This window comes from Gavia stellata, chromosome 14, assembly GCF_030936135.1.
Source record: "Gavia stellata isolate bGavSte3 chromosome 14, bGavSte3.hap2, whole genome shotgun sequence".
NCBI classification, from domain to species: domain Eukaryota; kingdom Metazoa; phylum Chordata; class Aves; order Gaviiformes; family Gaviidae; genus Gavia; species Gavia stellata.
The window spans coordinates 17,061,620-17,073,828 of record NC_082607.1 but is presented as its reverse complement, the minus strand read 5'-3'; the positions used below and the strand labels follow the sequence as shown (position 1 = coordinate 17,073,828).

Genomic DNA, 12,209 nt, shown 5'->3' with positions numbered 1-12,209 from the left:
GGGAAGCAAAGGACAGTTCTGGGAAAATACACCTAATTAGTACCAGCTGGGTGGTACCTACCTTTTAACTTAACTCTGTTGGTCAGAACATGACCAAACATTCTCTTTTGTTTTACCTCGCAGAAACATTAACGACAACAAATTACACCTGGAACCATGGCCTGTCCTACATGGAGTTGGAGTGTCCTCAAGGCTTGCTAATAACTCTAACAATCTGACTTGCTTTCATAGTATTGATGATAGTTTGGCAACCGAAATTTTTAACCATGATGCTGGTAAAATATAGTTTGAGTATTCTATTGTTGACTACCTGTGGATGGGGTTTTTCCTCAAACCTTATATTGCAATTGATCTGTGCTTTTGGGCGCATACATAATGTCAGTCAAGCAACTGCATGTTTGCCTCTACCCAAGTCTGCTGCTTCACCTTTGGATTGGGGAATTTTAACCCTTGATCTAAATCGAACCTTTACAGCCATGACAAAAACTACTGTAGGCAAGATGAAGTTTGGAAACATTACAATATATTCTCTTTGCTGGTTGTACGTTGGCCAAAAAGAGGCCTGCTGGGAAGGTAAATATTCTCCTGCAACAATCAAAACCACTTGTGACAAATTTCCCTGGGGAATGCACTTACCCAAAATATGGGAAGCACCCCAAACGGGTGACTGGCATTACATGCAGACCACTGACTGCTGCATTGATTGGGAAGGTACTATTGGACCATCAAATACTCTTGTTGATGTATATACCAATTTTAAGATTTCCCATTCCGTTAAACCAAAACACTGTAATTGAAATTGTACCAGAGTTTACAATTGCAATAGCAGAGAGTGAAATTCAGAAATTGGGCCCGATAGCTTGAGCCCTTTGCCTGGGTTATATTTGCCGTAACTACACCACCTCTATCAATGACACCTCGTCATTTCTGACAGTTAACGATACCCATATATTCTAAGAAGCTAACATTGCCTTCTATGGATGCACTGTTTGGGTTAGTAGTGATGGAACATGGACTACCGATTTGCCAGTGGAAAGCCCGCAACGCCAACACGCATTGGGATTGTTGACACTTTGTCCTCTCTGGCGAAAACAACCTCTTGTGCCACCCCTATGGGGGCAGCTCAAACAGGAACCAGAAGACCCTTGGCAGCATCCGACCACAGGAACAGTAGTTGCGTGGACTTTGGAATCCATCTTTACACCCCAGATAATGGCTTTCCAGAATCACATGATGCTGTATAACCTTACAGGACAAATTGAAGCATTGGCTAATGCATCTCGGGTTGGACTGGAGGAATTAAATGAACAGCTGTAGGCAACATCGAGAATGACACTGCAAAATAGACTGGCCTTAGATCTGCTATTGCTGCATGAAAATGGAGTGTGTGGATATTTGTATTTAGTAAATGATACTTACTGTGTTCGTATACCAAACGTAAGTAAAGATCTTGATGAACAACTAGATCACATACAATATGTGGCAAAGGCCAGCGGTGAATTGAGAAAAAGGATGGAAACAACCTGGTTGAATAAGCTGTTACACAGATTGGGATTTTCACTATCAGGATGGCTTGCTTCTTTATTGCAATCTGTGATTATTGTAGTTACTGTAGTCATTGTTTTTTGTATGATATTGGCTTGTGTCAAATCTATGTTCACCCAGCTGTTAATTCATCAGGTGCATATGATCTCTGGCTGTACAGAATCGAAGGTGAGTCCTGGAGTGGTGGAAGCGAAGTCTAATGTGAGGGATACCCCCAAAAGTGATCTTACGCGAGTATGATTTGGATTTTGATTTGAGTGACTATAGTCACGGGATGGATAATGTGGAATTCGGATAATGAGGTGGGGTCCCTGTGCTCAAGGAACAATTAAGACTGACCTTGCTACCTCTTGTGCAACCCGGGGGAGTGGAGACACGCCTGGCTATCGCAGAATGCAGCTAAGGGGGCCCTGTGGAGGCAGGACAGCCCTGCTTGTGGTCAGCAAAGACTGCAAAATAACAGGAACTTGCGTGGTTCTTTGTTTCTTTGAAAGGCCATTGTGTCCGATAACTGACTTTTGCCTCACTACCTATGAAATGCATATTAAAACTGACACCCTGCATATGCTAATGAAGATTATAGAGATCATGCTAAACGTATATCACTATAGCGCTCATCTCTCCACCCAAATCATACTACGCGTCACATATGGGGGGGAACCTCATAGTTTTTGGGAATAAAAGACGGAGAAAATGATTCTTAAAGTGGGAGAGAAGAACCTCGATACCTGACAGACTGGTCGACGGGCTGCATTCTCTTCCTCCACCCCAGGCAGGGACGCCTCTCTGGGTAAGTGCTGTGCCTCTCGCCGTCTGGGCGAAAGTTACCCCCGCGTTCTTGTATTACTATCAAGTTTGCTAGCAATATTAACCTTAGCTAGTAGCGCTATTGTAGCTAGTGTATTTATCCACAGCAATCTCAAATCTGTTCTGTTGCTCTCAATAAAATAACTAATTTCAATTTTTGTACATCTGCCCAGTGTAAGTCCTTTTGCTGGGGCTCTGATAAACGAATTGGTGAAAGTCCTGGGACTCTGACAGACAAATATCAAAACCACCTTCCTTTTAACGTGGCAGCTGTACAGACGTAAGTCCTTTGACAAAATGCGGCTCTCGGCACATTTGACATGTGGTCATCAAAGTGACATATCCACAATGCAGTCTGCTGGAAACTGTCACTGTTCATGAATGCTCAAAGAGCACCAAGGTCATAAAAGATATTTTTCGTGTTCAGTTACTGATCTGTTCCTTTTTTTCTTTTCCTGTGGATTTGTGGACTTGAACCATAGGGGTTCTTGATTTTTCTTAGGATCCAAAAACTTTGCCAAGAACAAATGTCCTTCTATCAAGTTCGACCAAAAACATAAACAGGCCACAGTCACTGGCATGAACAACTGCAATCCCTCACTGCATATATCAGCAACAAAATGGTCCTGCCTACCTTCTAGCAAGAACGTCACCTGCCATGCTCCCTGTATTTGTGTAGCTTGTGGCTGAGGTGCCTCCTTGAAGCGAGCCTTCAGATCTGAAATGTTACAAAGCCGGTTCTGTTTATTTATAGGTTTTTCCAGAGAGTTGAGTGAAGAAGAATAAATAATAGAAAAGAATAATGAGGGAAAAAGGTAGGCTTTTCTTCCTCAGATAACCCTTCAGTTCAGTCTTCTCCTTTGATATAGGTTCTTAGTCATTTTTACACAGGAGGTTATATATTAAATGTAAATAATACTATAATTGTTTTAATTCTTAATATATTTTTTCTCCTCCAAAAACATCTGATGGTCCAAAATAAACCATTTCTTAGCCTTTTGTCCTGCGGCTTTAAGTTTTCTTCTCCTCATTGCCTATCTCATTTCTAAATAACTAACAGGACAATTTACAGATAAAGATGAGCGCTGATTTGGAAGGAGCCCTGCTCCTGACGCATCACCAGTTCTCAAAAATCAGGTTTGAACGGCTTATCCTTAGGCACAGAAACGCTGGCTAATTTAAAAGACGCTGATCTAGCTGTGAGAATTGCACCATCTCCTTGACTTTTACCTTTTTGCAGAAGCTTCTCTCTATGGCAATTTCTTGTACCAGATATAAAATCTGAACCCCACTGTCACCTTGCCATGGTCAGGGCAGAGCTAACGCTCTGACCAGCTTAAAACATTTTACTGAAGTTGCCACTCAGTCCTCCTGCACCTGAATGCAGAATTTCAACGTGAATATTTTTTGTCTAGCATGCACCTCTTAGTTTTGGGGTTTTTTTTTTCCTCTTTTATCTTTCAGTAAGCCTACAAAGTGTTTGGGGATTTGACTCACATAAAAACTTACATAGTGATGAATTAAAAGAACCATTTTATCTAAGATATTGACAAGAAGCATCTAGAACACAGAACTAAACATGGTGTCCTTGGAACTGAAAAAATAGATAAGAGACACAACAGCAACTTTTTATTTTGATGCATAGAAGTGATCCAAAAAACCACTGGGATGGAGGCTCTGAAAATATGAAGTACAAATTGAAAGAAGTGATGTGTAGGCTTTCGTGAGAAGACAAAAAAATATGCAATTCAGTAACAAGTTTTCAGTGAAGCAATTTGAAGAGATCTCTTCTTTTTTAAAAGTACAGTTTGTGGGAACAGAAAATTCTTTAAAAGACTTGACAAATCTGAGAGACAAGCATTCTCTGTCATGAAACAATATATTTTACATGAAAATAAATTAAATTTGATGAACAGGACAGTGAATTTCCACTTAGGGCCTTCAGTAAAATCAAAATTCCACAGTTATCCTAGCTGAGACTACTTTTAGGGACGGAAATATTATTCCACTGTGGAATTCCGAATAAAACACCACTGCTTCCAAAGGACTCTAAAATACTAATTTCCACCATTCGTGCTTCGAGGAATTTTCAGAAAGTATTTTTCTTGTCAATCCCATTATATAAAGCTTCATATAATTTGAATTTAAAGTCCAGTGATACTTTTCATTGACATTAGTAGTTGCTGTAGATGCTGTTACGTACTGTGTATATGTGCATTGTATAACCTGTGCACAAAAATACTTCAACTGACTTTGCAATATTAAGTAAGAGAGGTGCAGAGTGCTCCTGAGAGGTAGATGTTTTAGTCACCATTTTGCCAAGACAGACCATCGGGTGCAGACGTGAGTGGCCGTATCACGAGAGCTACTGCAGCGCAGCCGAAGGCTGGTAGCCAGCTGTGCCGAGCGCTGCAGTGCTCAGCGCCTCGGAGCTGAGCCGGCTGCCTCGACCCCCAGCTGCAGCCTCCCTGCCAGCCCGCATCAGCACACGGTAAACCCAGGCTCGCTGCCGCCGGCCGCGTTTCAGGGTCTTCCACCCCTTTCCGGGGCTAGCCCTGAGCCCTGGCTGTGGGGGATCCCAGGGGAGAAGCTAGGGAGGGCCACCTGCCCTCATGAAGGCCTCAGGGGTACATTCACTTGCCACGTGGATGGGTCCCTACGTTACGTGTCTGGCCCAGCGGTTTCTGTCTCTCTCATTCATGGGTTGGTGACGTGACCTCCTGTAACCAGTGCTGGGAGGACATAGTGGCCCGGACTTCTTCCTGGGGACATCTGACTTCACGTACCACAGGGGTAAACGAACTCGGGCAGCCTGTGAGGAGAGCAGGGATATGGGCTGCTAAGTCTCAGGATCACCCTGAGTTTCAGGTTCTTCCTGAGACTGGAATCTCAGAGAGACAAAGTCACTGAGCCTTAATTCATGCCGTACGGGCTCAGCTGGCAAAAATATAGCTACTGCAGACTTCAACTGTCTTATTCAAATGAACCTACCGCCCGTCAAAACAACAGCCTTTTAAAAGCCTTACCTAGTTTAATTAGGCAAGCAGTAGTCCCTGATACTCAAAATATTCAGGAAGCCCCACAACAGGAAGATACCAGGCTGTCCTCGGACAGACACGGGGTATGGTGACACCGTACACATATGAAACCTCTGGTACCATCTTTTCCGTCCCCGTTCTGCATGTGGTTACACGCACCCAAGGTAATACCCAATTTAAACGGCCTTCCTCTTCCCTACAGATGTTTTTTATGCTGCTTATGATAGGTTTGGGAACTGAAACAGTGCTTCATTTGGGAGAGAGAGGCTGACATACTCAGACATCTTTTCTAGACAGCATAAACCCGCATGGGCTTCCCGGGATGGAGCAGCCGTCTGAGACGCCCCGTTCTCGCCCGGCTCTGGGTGCCCGGCGGCGGCACACCGCCCCGCCCCGGCCAGGGCAGAGACCTGGGGGGCTTTGAGAAAGCACCGCCGCAGGGTGCTCAGACCCGGCAGCCTGAGGGGGAAGGACCCTCACAGAAGAAAAGCAGCGAGCGTCTTGTCTTAATACACAACTTGTATGATTTTCTCCCCAGATCGCTGCCGTTCCGGCGGCTCCCTGCCTGCTGCCACCCAGACCGGCGGCCAGAGCCACGACAGGCCCGGCCGGGAGGTGCCGTATGGTTTAATTTCCAGAAATCGGCCGTGACGGTGCCGGGCGGCGCCGGGCCCCGGTGCCCGGGGAAGGGGGAGCCCCGGCGCCCGCAGCCCCGCGGGGTCCGGGGGAGGGTGAGTAACGGGGACTCCCCGCCTCCTCCCCCGGCGGAGGGGCCGGGCCCGGCCGCGGGCGGGCCGTGAGCTGTCCGCCGGGCAGTGCTGCTCCCGCGCCGCCCTGGACAGCTCCCGGCCGCGGTCCCCCGCCCGGCTCCCCGCCGGTGCCCGCGGAGCGGGGGCGGGGACAGGCCTGCGCCGCCGCCGCCGCCCGCCGCTGCCCCCCCCCCCCCGCCCCCGGGGCGCGGACCCCCGCCGCCGCCCGCGCCGCCTTACCTGGCACCGCCGCTGCCCGCACGTCCATGCTGCCGGGGGGCCGCCGCGGGGCTGGCCCGCCGCCGGCAGCACAAAGGGAGCCGCCGCCGGGAACGCCGCCGCCGCGGCGCCGTGTTGCCGCACGGGCGGGTGGGGCGGTGCGCCCCGCGGGAGGGGCTGCCCCGCTTCCGCCCCGCCGCCGCTGCCCGCCCCCGCCCGGGCGGGAGGGCGCCGGAAGCCGCGCGCCGCCCGGAAGCGGCTCATCCGCAGCGGCCGCCCCGCCGCCATGGCGCCGGCGTCGGGTTCCCGCAGCCCGCCGGCCGCCAGCCCCGAGCGCCGCGGCCGCAGGTCGCGCTCCCGGTCCCGCTCCCGCGAGCGCAACGGTCTGAAGCGTCCGAGCCATCGGCGGAGCCGCAGCTGGTCCCGCTCCCGCGAGCGCACCCCCGGCGGGCCGCGCTCCGCCGCGCACCACGGCCACCACCACGGCAAGGCCTGGCCCGAGTACTACGAGAAGGAGAAGGAGGAGATCCTGCGGCAGAGGCGAGCGCCGGCCCCGGGCTGCCCCTGCCCGCGGCTCTCCCCAGGGCCTGCCGTGCCGTTCCGGGGAGGGGAGGGCAGGGTGCCGGGGCTGCGGTTCCCGGGGAGGGGCGGCTGGGCCTGTTTCTCTGCGGCCCTCGCCCGGCCTGGCGGCGCTGTGCCGCGGCGCTGCCCGGCGCCTTAAGCCCCTTGGGCCTTTCCTGGCGGCGGGCATGGCGTGAGGCGTTCCCCGCGGTTGTGCCGGGTGGCAGGGGCGCCCGGGCGGGGCGGGGCGGGACGGCGCTCGGCTGGAAGGGTGCTGAGACCCGTTACCTGCCGATCCTCGGCGGCGCGCGGGGGTTTGCTTCCGGCCTCCCAGGCCGCCGGTTGCTGCTTCTCCTCACTGTAGCAGCTTCAGGCGATTAGAAATGGTAAGAGGTGTCAGACTGAAAATGTTTATGTGCTGGGTGTAGCACACTAGGCTTCAGCGACGGTGTTTTCCACTACAGGAGACTCAATGAGAGAGAGAGAATTGGAGAACTGGGGGCACCAGAGGTCTGGGGACTGTCACCAAAGGTTCCTGAGCCCGAGTAAGGCGTATTCTTTCTTCTTTCCCTCTGCTTTTTATGGTAGTGATTATATGTCAGTTTAATGTACAAAAATATCTTATCCCTACGCTAGTCCCTTTGCTACAATTCATGTTGTGTCAGTTCATTTCTGAATCAACAGAATGAGATTATTACTTTTCTTTTTTTTTCCCCCCAATAATTCCAACACACCGATTATGCAAGATACGATTTATTGTAGATCAGGTGACCTTTGTGTTATGGTTCTGAAAGCAGTTCCCATGCTGCAAATGAGCTGTGTAATAATTTACTCTATCGCGAGTATTGACTCAAAATTTGCAAGCGTGTGTTTGGTCATATGCGTACCTTTGAGCTTGAATACTACAAAATAGGTTTTAAATAGCAAACTTTTATTTTTATTTAGTTCCGATGAGCACACACCGGTAGAAGACGAAGAGGCAAAATCTAAGAGTAGTTCTTCAGATTCCAGCTCAGAAGGTATTTTGTTCTGCTTACACAGCTTGTTTTGAAAATGGGAAGCTACTGAAGTCTAGAATCCGCTGTTGTTGCTTGCAAGAGGTTCACTGACTTTGATAGGTGGAAGTGAGTGTGGTGGGCTCCAGTTCAAAGGAGAGCGTTGCTTTGGGAAGATGGGGAAATATGTACGGACCTAGATGATCTTTGTCTGCTCTCTAGTGTTATCTTTTAAAAACGTTCTAGAGGAAAAAAAGAAAAAGAAGAAGAAAAGAAAGAAGAAAAAGCGGAAGGCATCTAAAAGAAAACGCAGAAAACATTCTGAGGACAGCGATAGTGAGTCGGAGTCTGAGCAGAGCTCCAGTGGTAAGAAAAGAGGGTTTCGGCTAATGTGCGTGGTGTGAGGGCTCTCCTTCCGCTCTTCTGAATGCAAAGCAATGCTTCTGGCTTTTGTTGCACACTTGCAGTGTTCCGAAATTACAGAGCTGCAGTGTCAATACGGTATTCTTTTCTTTCACGATCTTGCTGGGTTTTCAGTGCCTTTTCCTTGAGTGCTTCCGGCCTGGCCTCAGGAAATAAGATTTCTGAATTTAGCATCCATTGGGCGTCTCATGCCAGAGATATATTCGATATGTTCTCGTATCAAACGATACTGCAGGTAGCTTTCTACTAATACCTTCTCACTATTACTTGGTACCGAAACAAATCACATCTGAGAAGCTGTGTACTAAGGCATTCTGGTGGAGGCAGTTAGTTATTCACAGTGCAGTAAACTACTTAGTTATAGCTAATCATCTCTTTTTGATAATATAGATACTTTCTTTTTTTTTTTATAGATGAAGATAAAAAGAAAAGCAAGAAGAAGAAAAAGAAGAACAGAAAGTAAGTTTCCAGGTTGTTGTGTGTAATTCTACCTGCTTTTGACTAGAGGCAGACAGCCAGTCTTCCCTTAGGTGAAAGTTGCCTTGAGAAACTAATGACTTGAGTATGACTCCTAGCACTTTCTCTCATCTTAACTTTTGGTAAATAGCATGTCCGTCTGTGACTTTACCACAGGAAGAAGTATAAGAAAAAGAAAAATAAGAAGAGCAGGAAGGATTCCAGTGATTCAAGTAGTGAAGATTCTGATGATGAAACGTTTCAAGGGGAAGATCTCTGGATTGAGAGATCAAGTAGGTTCACCTGACCTTAAACTTGGATTGAAACTTCTTGGTGTCCTTTTTGTGAATTCTTCGTTAGGTGTTGCTGACCTGTGTAACTCTTCTGACAACAAAGAACAGTGGGCACAATATTAATCTTCCTCATTATTTGATTGTTGCAGAAAATACAGAAGCTGATAGCTTGATTGGACCAGAAGCTCCCAAAACTCATGCATCTCAGGATGATAGGCCTTTGAAGTGAGTAGCTAGCTCTAACGGTACTTTGATCATACCGTGTAAATCAAACCTGAAGGTTACTGTTCAAAAGGGCTGTTATAACAACATGGCATGCATCAGAGAGAAATGCTGTGCCAGAAACTCACAGACGGAAGTGGTAGTGGTGCTAGCCTTTACCCTGGCCTGAATTCGGGTAGAAAAGTCTGGTTTATGCTTTTTAGCCTTGATTCCTAGAAAATGAATTGTAAGATGCCTTTATTCTAATGCTCTGCAGTAATGTGACTTTGTACTGTTTTCATTACTGTTTAAGGAGAATGGATTCAACTGGTAATTTAAGATGTTGTTGGTAGTGTTAGCTGTAGAAGAAACAGGCCAATACGTGGGAAAGAAGAAGAAAGAGCTTAGAAATGCAGCTGTAGCAAGTAGGGAACAGGGAAACTGAATGTTTAACTCAGGATCTCTCTGAGACTGATTGAAATCACCGCTCTTTTTTTAGCTATGGACATGCACTGTTGCCCGGTGAAGGTGCAGCAATGGCAGAGTACGTAAAAGCAGGAAAACGTATACCCCGGAGAGGTGAAATCGGCTTGACCAGTGAAGAGATCGCATCGTTTGAGAGCTCTGGTTATGTCATGAGTGGCAGCAGGTATGGTTTTGATGATGGTAATGGTTCAGTGAAATTTTCAAGACCTACTTCCTCTGTTGACCAGTTGGAAGACTGCTTCCAAGCTCTAGTTGAAAGCACAGAAGAGAAGGTGCTCTGTGTGCTTGCAATAATCTATGCTAAACTCCCTATTGCTATGGACAGTTGGTGAGGTTTTTTAAGGACGCTTTCTCCTCGAGCAAAAATTCTTTCCCGGTGATATACTTCTAATTTATCTTGTATTTCAAATGAGGAGATGCTTGTGTCGGGTAGCTCAAAGCTGGTGTGTTTGGACAGCAGTGGTGATGTGCTGGCTCTTCAGTAGGAGGCAAATCAAAGTGTGAGAGGTTGGCTGCACTTTTTTGTCTGAGTCCAACAGGAATTTCACTTAAATTTTGGTGAGCCAGCAGCTGACACCCTGGGGATAGGTGGGTCTTCCAGCTGACTGCCTGAGAGCAGACACTCCCAGAAGTCAGTTTCTAGCTCTGCCACGCTCCTTCCTGGGAAGGTTAGTGTGCAGTGTGGATTCTCTAGTGTAGGTATCTTTATTTATAAGCCTCTCAAAATATTCAGGCTGGTTGATCGATGGAAGCCGTGACAGGGCATTACATCCCTCTGCCTGTGCTGATGTACACAATGTTCTCCTCCACAGACATCGCCGAATGGAAGCCGTGCGTCTGCGTAAAGAGAACCAGATTTACAGCGCAGATGAAAAGAGAGCTCTGGCGTCCTTCAACCAGGAGGAGAGGAGGAAACGAGAGAACAAGATTCTTGCAAGCTTTCGAGAGATGGTCTACAGAAAGACTAAGGGCAAAGAGGAAAAATAATTCTTCATTTGAACTGTACATCGTAGATGCAACCAAGCAGCAGCTAACCTGTTCCGGTCATGATTTGAAAAAAGCTGCAAGTGCTGTAGGGCCTTTCACCCAACAGGGCCAAGCCTCAGGAATGGATTACTTTTATCAAGGAAACAGACTTACTTTTGTCAGATTTTCTTGGATGATTTGTTCGTCGTCTGCAAGGAGTCCCTGTAAAGTGAAAGGCTGCAAGGCAGTGAAGGCAGGAACAGGCAGGGAAGATTAGCAGTGGCAATATTCTGTGCTCACTTTGAATCAGACAAGCGGGAGGATTCCATGGGAGGGCTTTGTTACCTGATGCTGATAAGTGCAATTTTCCATTTATTTTGACTAATGAGAGTAGACTGGCCATCAGAAGAAAGCTACTAGTAACAGTAGCAAAAATGAAGGAACTGCTAAGTTCCTGTTTAAGATCTAAGACTGTCTGCTTAGGTATTTTTTCATAAGTCTTTTAGATTTATTTTTTCTCAAAACAATTGAGTTTGGTTTGTGGTTCAAACTAGACTTGTAAATAGAAATGAGTTTGTAATTTAATACAGATGGGCTTCAGTTACTTTAAAGCAAGCAGATCACAACTGGGGTATGAAGTAATAGTAAGAGGAGGGTCTGATCTTCAGTCCACCAAAGCCCGTGGTGAAGAACCAAGTTGCTTGCTTCGTTTTTTCCTATGTTATACATAGGTATCTGAGCAGTGGAGTGCAGTGATTGGAACCCCTGGGTGTACACAGGTGGTAACAAGGATGTATCTTTCAATGTATTTGACTTTTTTTTGTCTATGGAAGTGTTCTAGATTAAAACCTATTTTAACTCCTGTGGTATATTAATTTGGTCTGTTTCAGCAGTATTGCATGGCTCTCTTTAAACTCTGTACTCAGAAGCCTGCGCCGGGTAGTGCTTCTGTGACGGTTATCTGCATATTTCCACACATACCCCGCTTAGCCTTCTTTTTCTCAAATGCTTTTAAAAACAAAGTGTTTTCTAGAGGATTTTTTTTTGTTCCCTTAAATCTCTGTGTTGTAGTTTTGGCAGCAGAGATGTCTTGTATGTTTGTATAAAGAAAAGTCCTATAACATTTGCCCTGGAGTTCTGCAGACCTGGTGTTTGCAAACAGCAAGTCCAGCCCAGCTGCCTCTTCCTGTTTACTCTCCGGAACCTGGTTCCGTCCTGCTGTACCTACCTGTACCTGCAAGGGACCATCAGGTAAAGCCAGCTGCCAGGTCAGGCCGTAATTGATTTTGCACAGATATAGTGCTTTTTATGTATCCACAAAGTAGAAATGCTAGTAAGGAAGAGCCATTCTTTCTTCATTATGTTTATTTGATTCTTCACAAAATACCAACAGAGTGTTGGTGATGGTGAATTGGAGCTGTTCATTAGAAAGTAAGTCTTTCCATGAGGATTATTTTATTTTCAATGATG

At 47.0% G+C, this 12,209-nt stretch overlaps 1 protein-coding gene across 1 annotated transcript; it reads left to right on the top strand.

Moving 5' to 3' along the window:
• The first annotated feature begins 6,644 nt into the window (after positions 1-6,644).
• On the top strand, positions 6,645-10,791 carry NKAP (NFKB activating protein). Its single transcript, XM_059824456.1, has 9 exons — positions 6,645-6,898; positions 7,384-7,464; positions 7,865-7,938; positions 8,161-8,280; positions 8,751-8,796; positions 8,971-9,086; positions 9,236-9,311; positions 9,787-9,936; positions 10,586-10,791. Exons 1-9 carry the CDS (start codon positions 6,645-6,647, stop codon positions 10,758-10,760), a joined length of 1,092 nt encoding a protein of 363 aa, XP_059680439.1. The 3' UTR covers positions 10,761-10,791.
• Positions 10,792-12,209: the final 1,418 nt, after the last annotated feature.

Bases quoted from the DNA above. Each gene is read 5' to 3' on its own strand.
- NKAP (XM_059824456.1), top strand. From the start codon at position 6,645: ATGGCGCCGGCGTCGGGTTCCCGCAGCCCGCCGGCCGCCAGCCCCGAG. The intron at 7,939-8,160 runs GTATTTTGTTCT...AAAACGTTCTAG, and splicing joins TTCAGATTCCAGCTCAGAAG to AGGAAAAAAAGAAAAAGAAG. The intron at 9,937-10,585 runs GTATGGTTTTGA...TCTCCTCCACAG, and splicing joins TATGTCATGAGTGGCAGCAG to ACATCGCCGAATGGAAGCCG.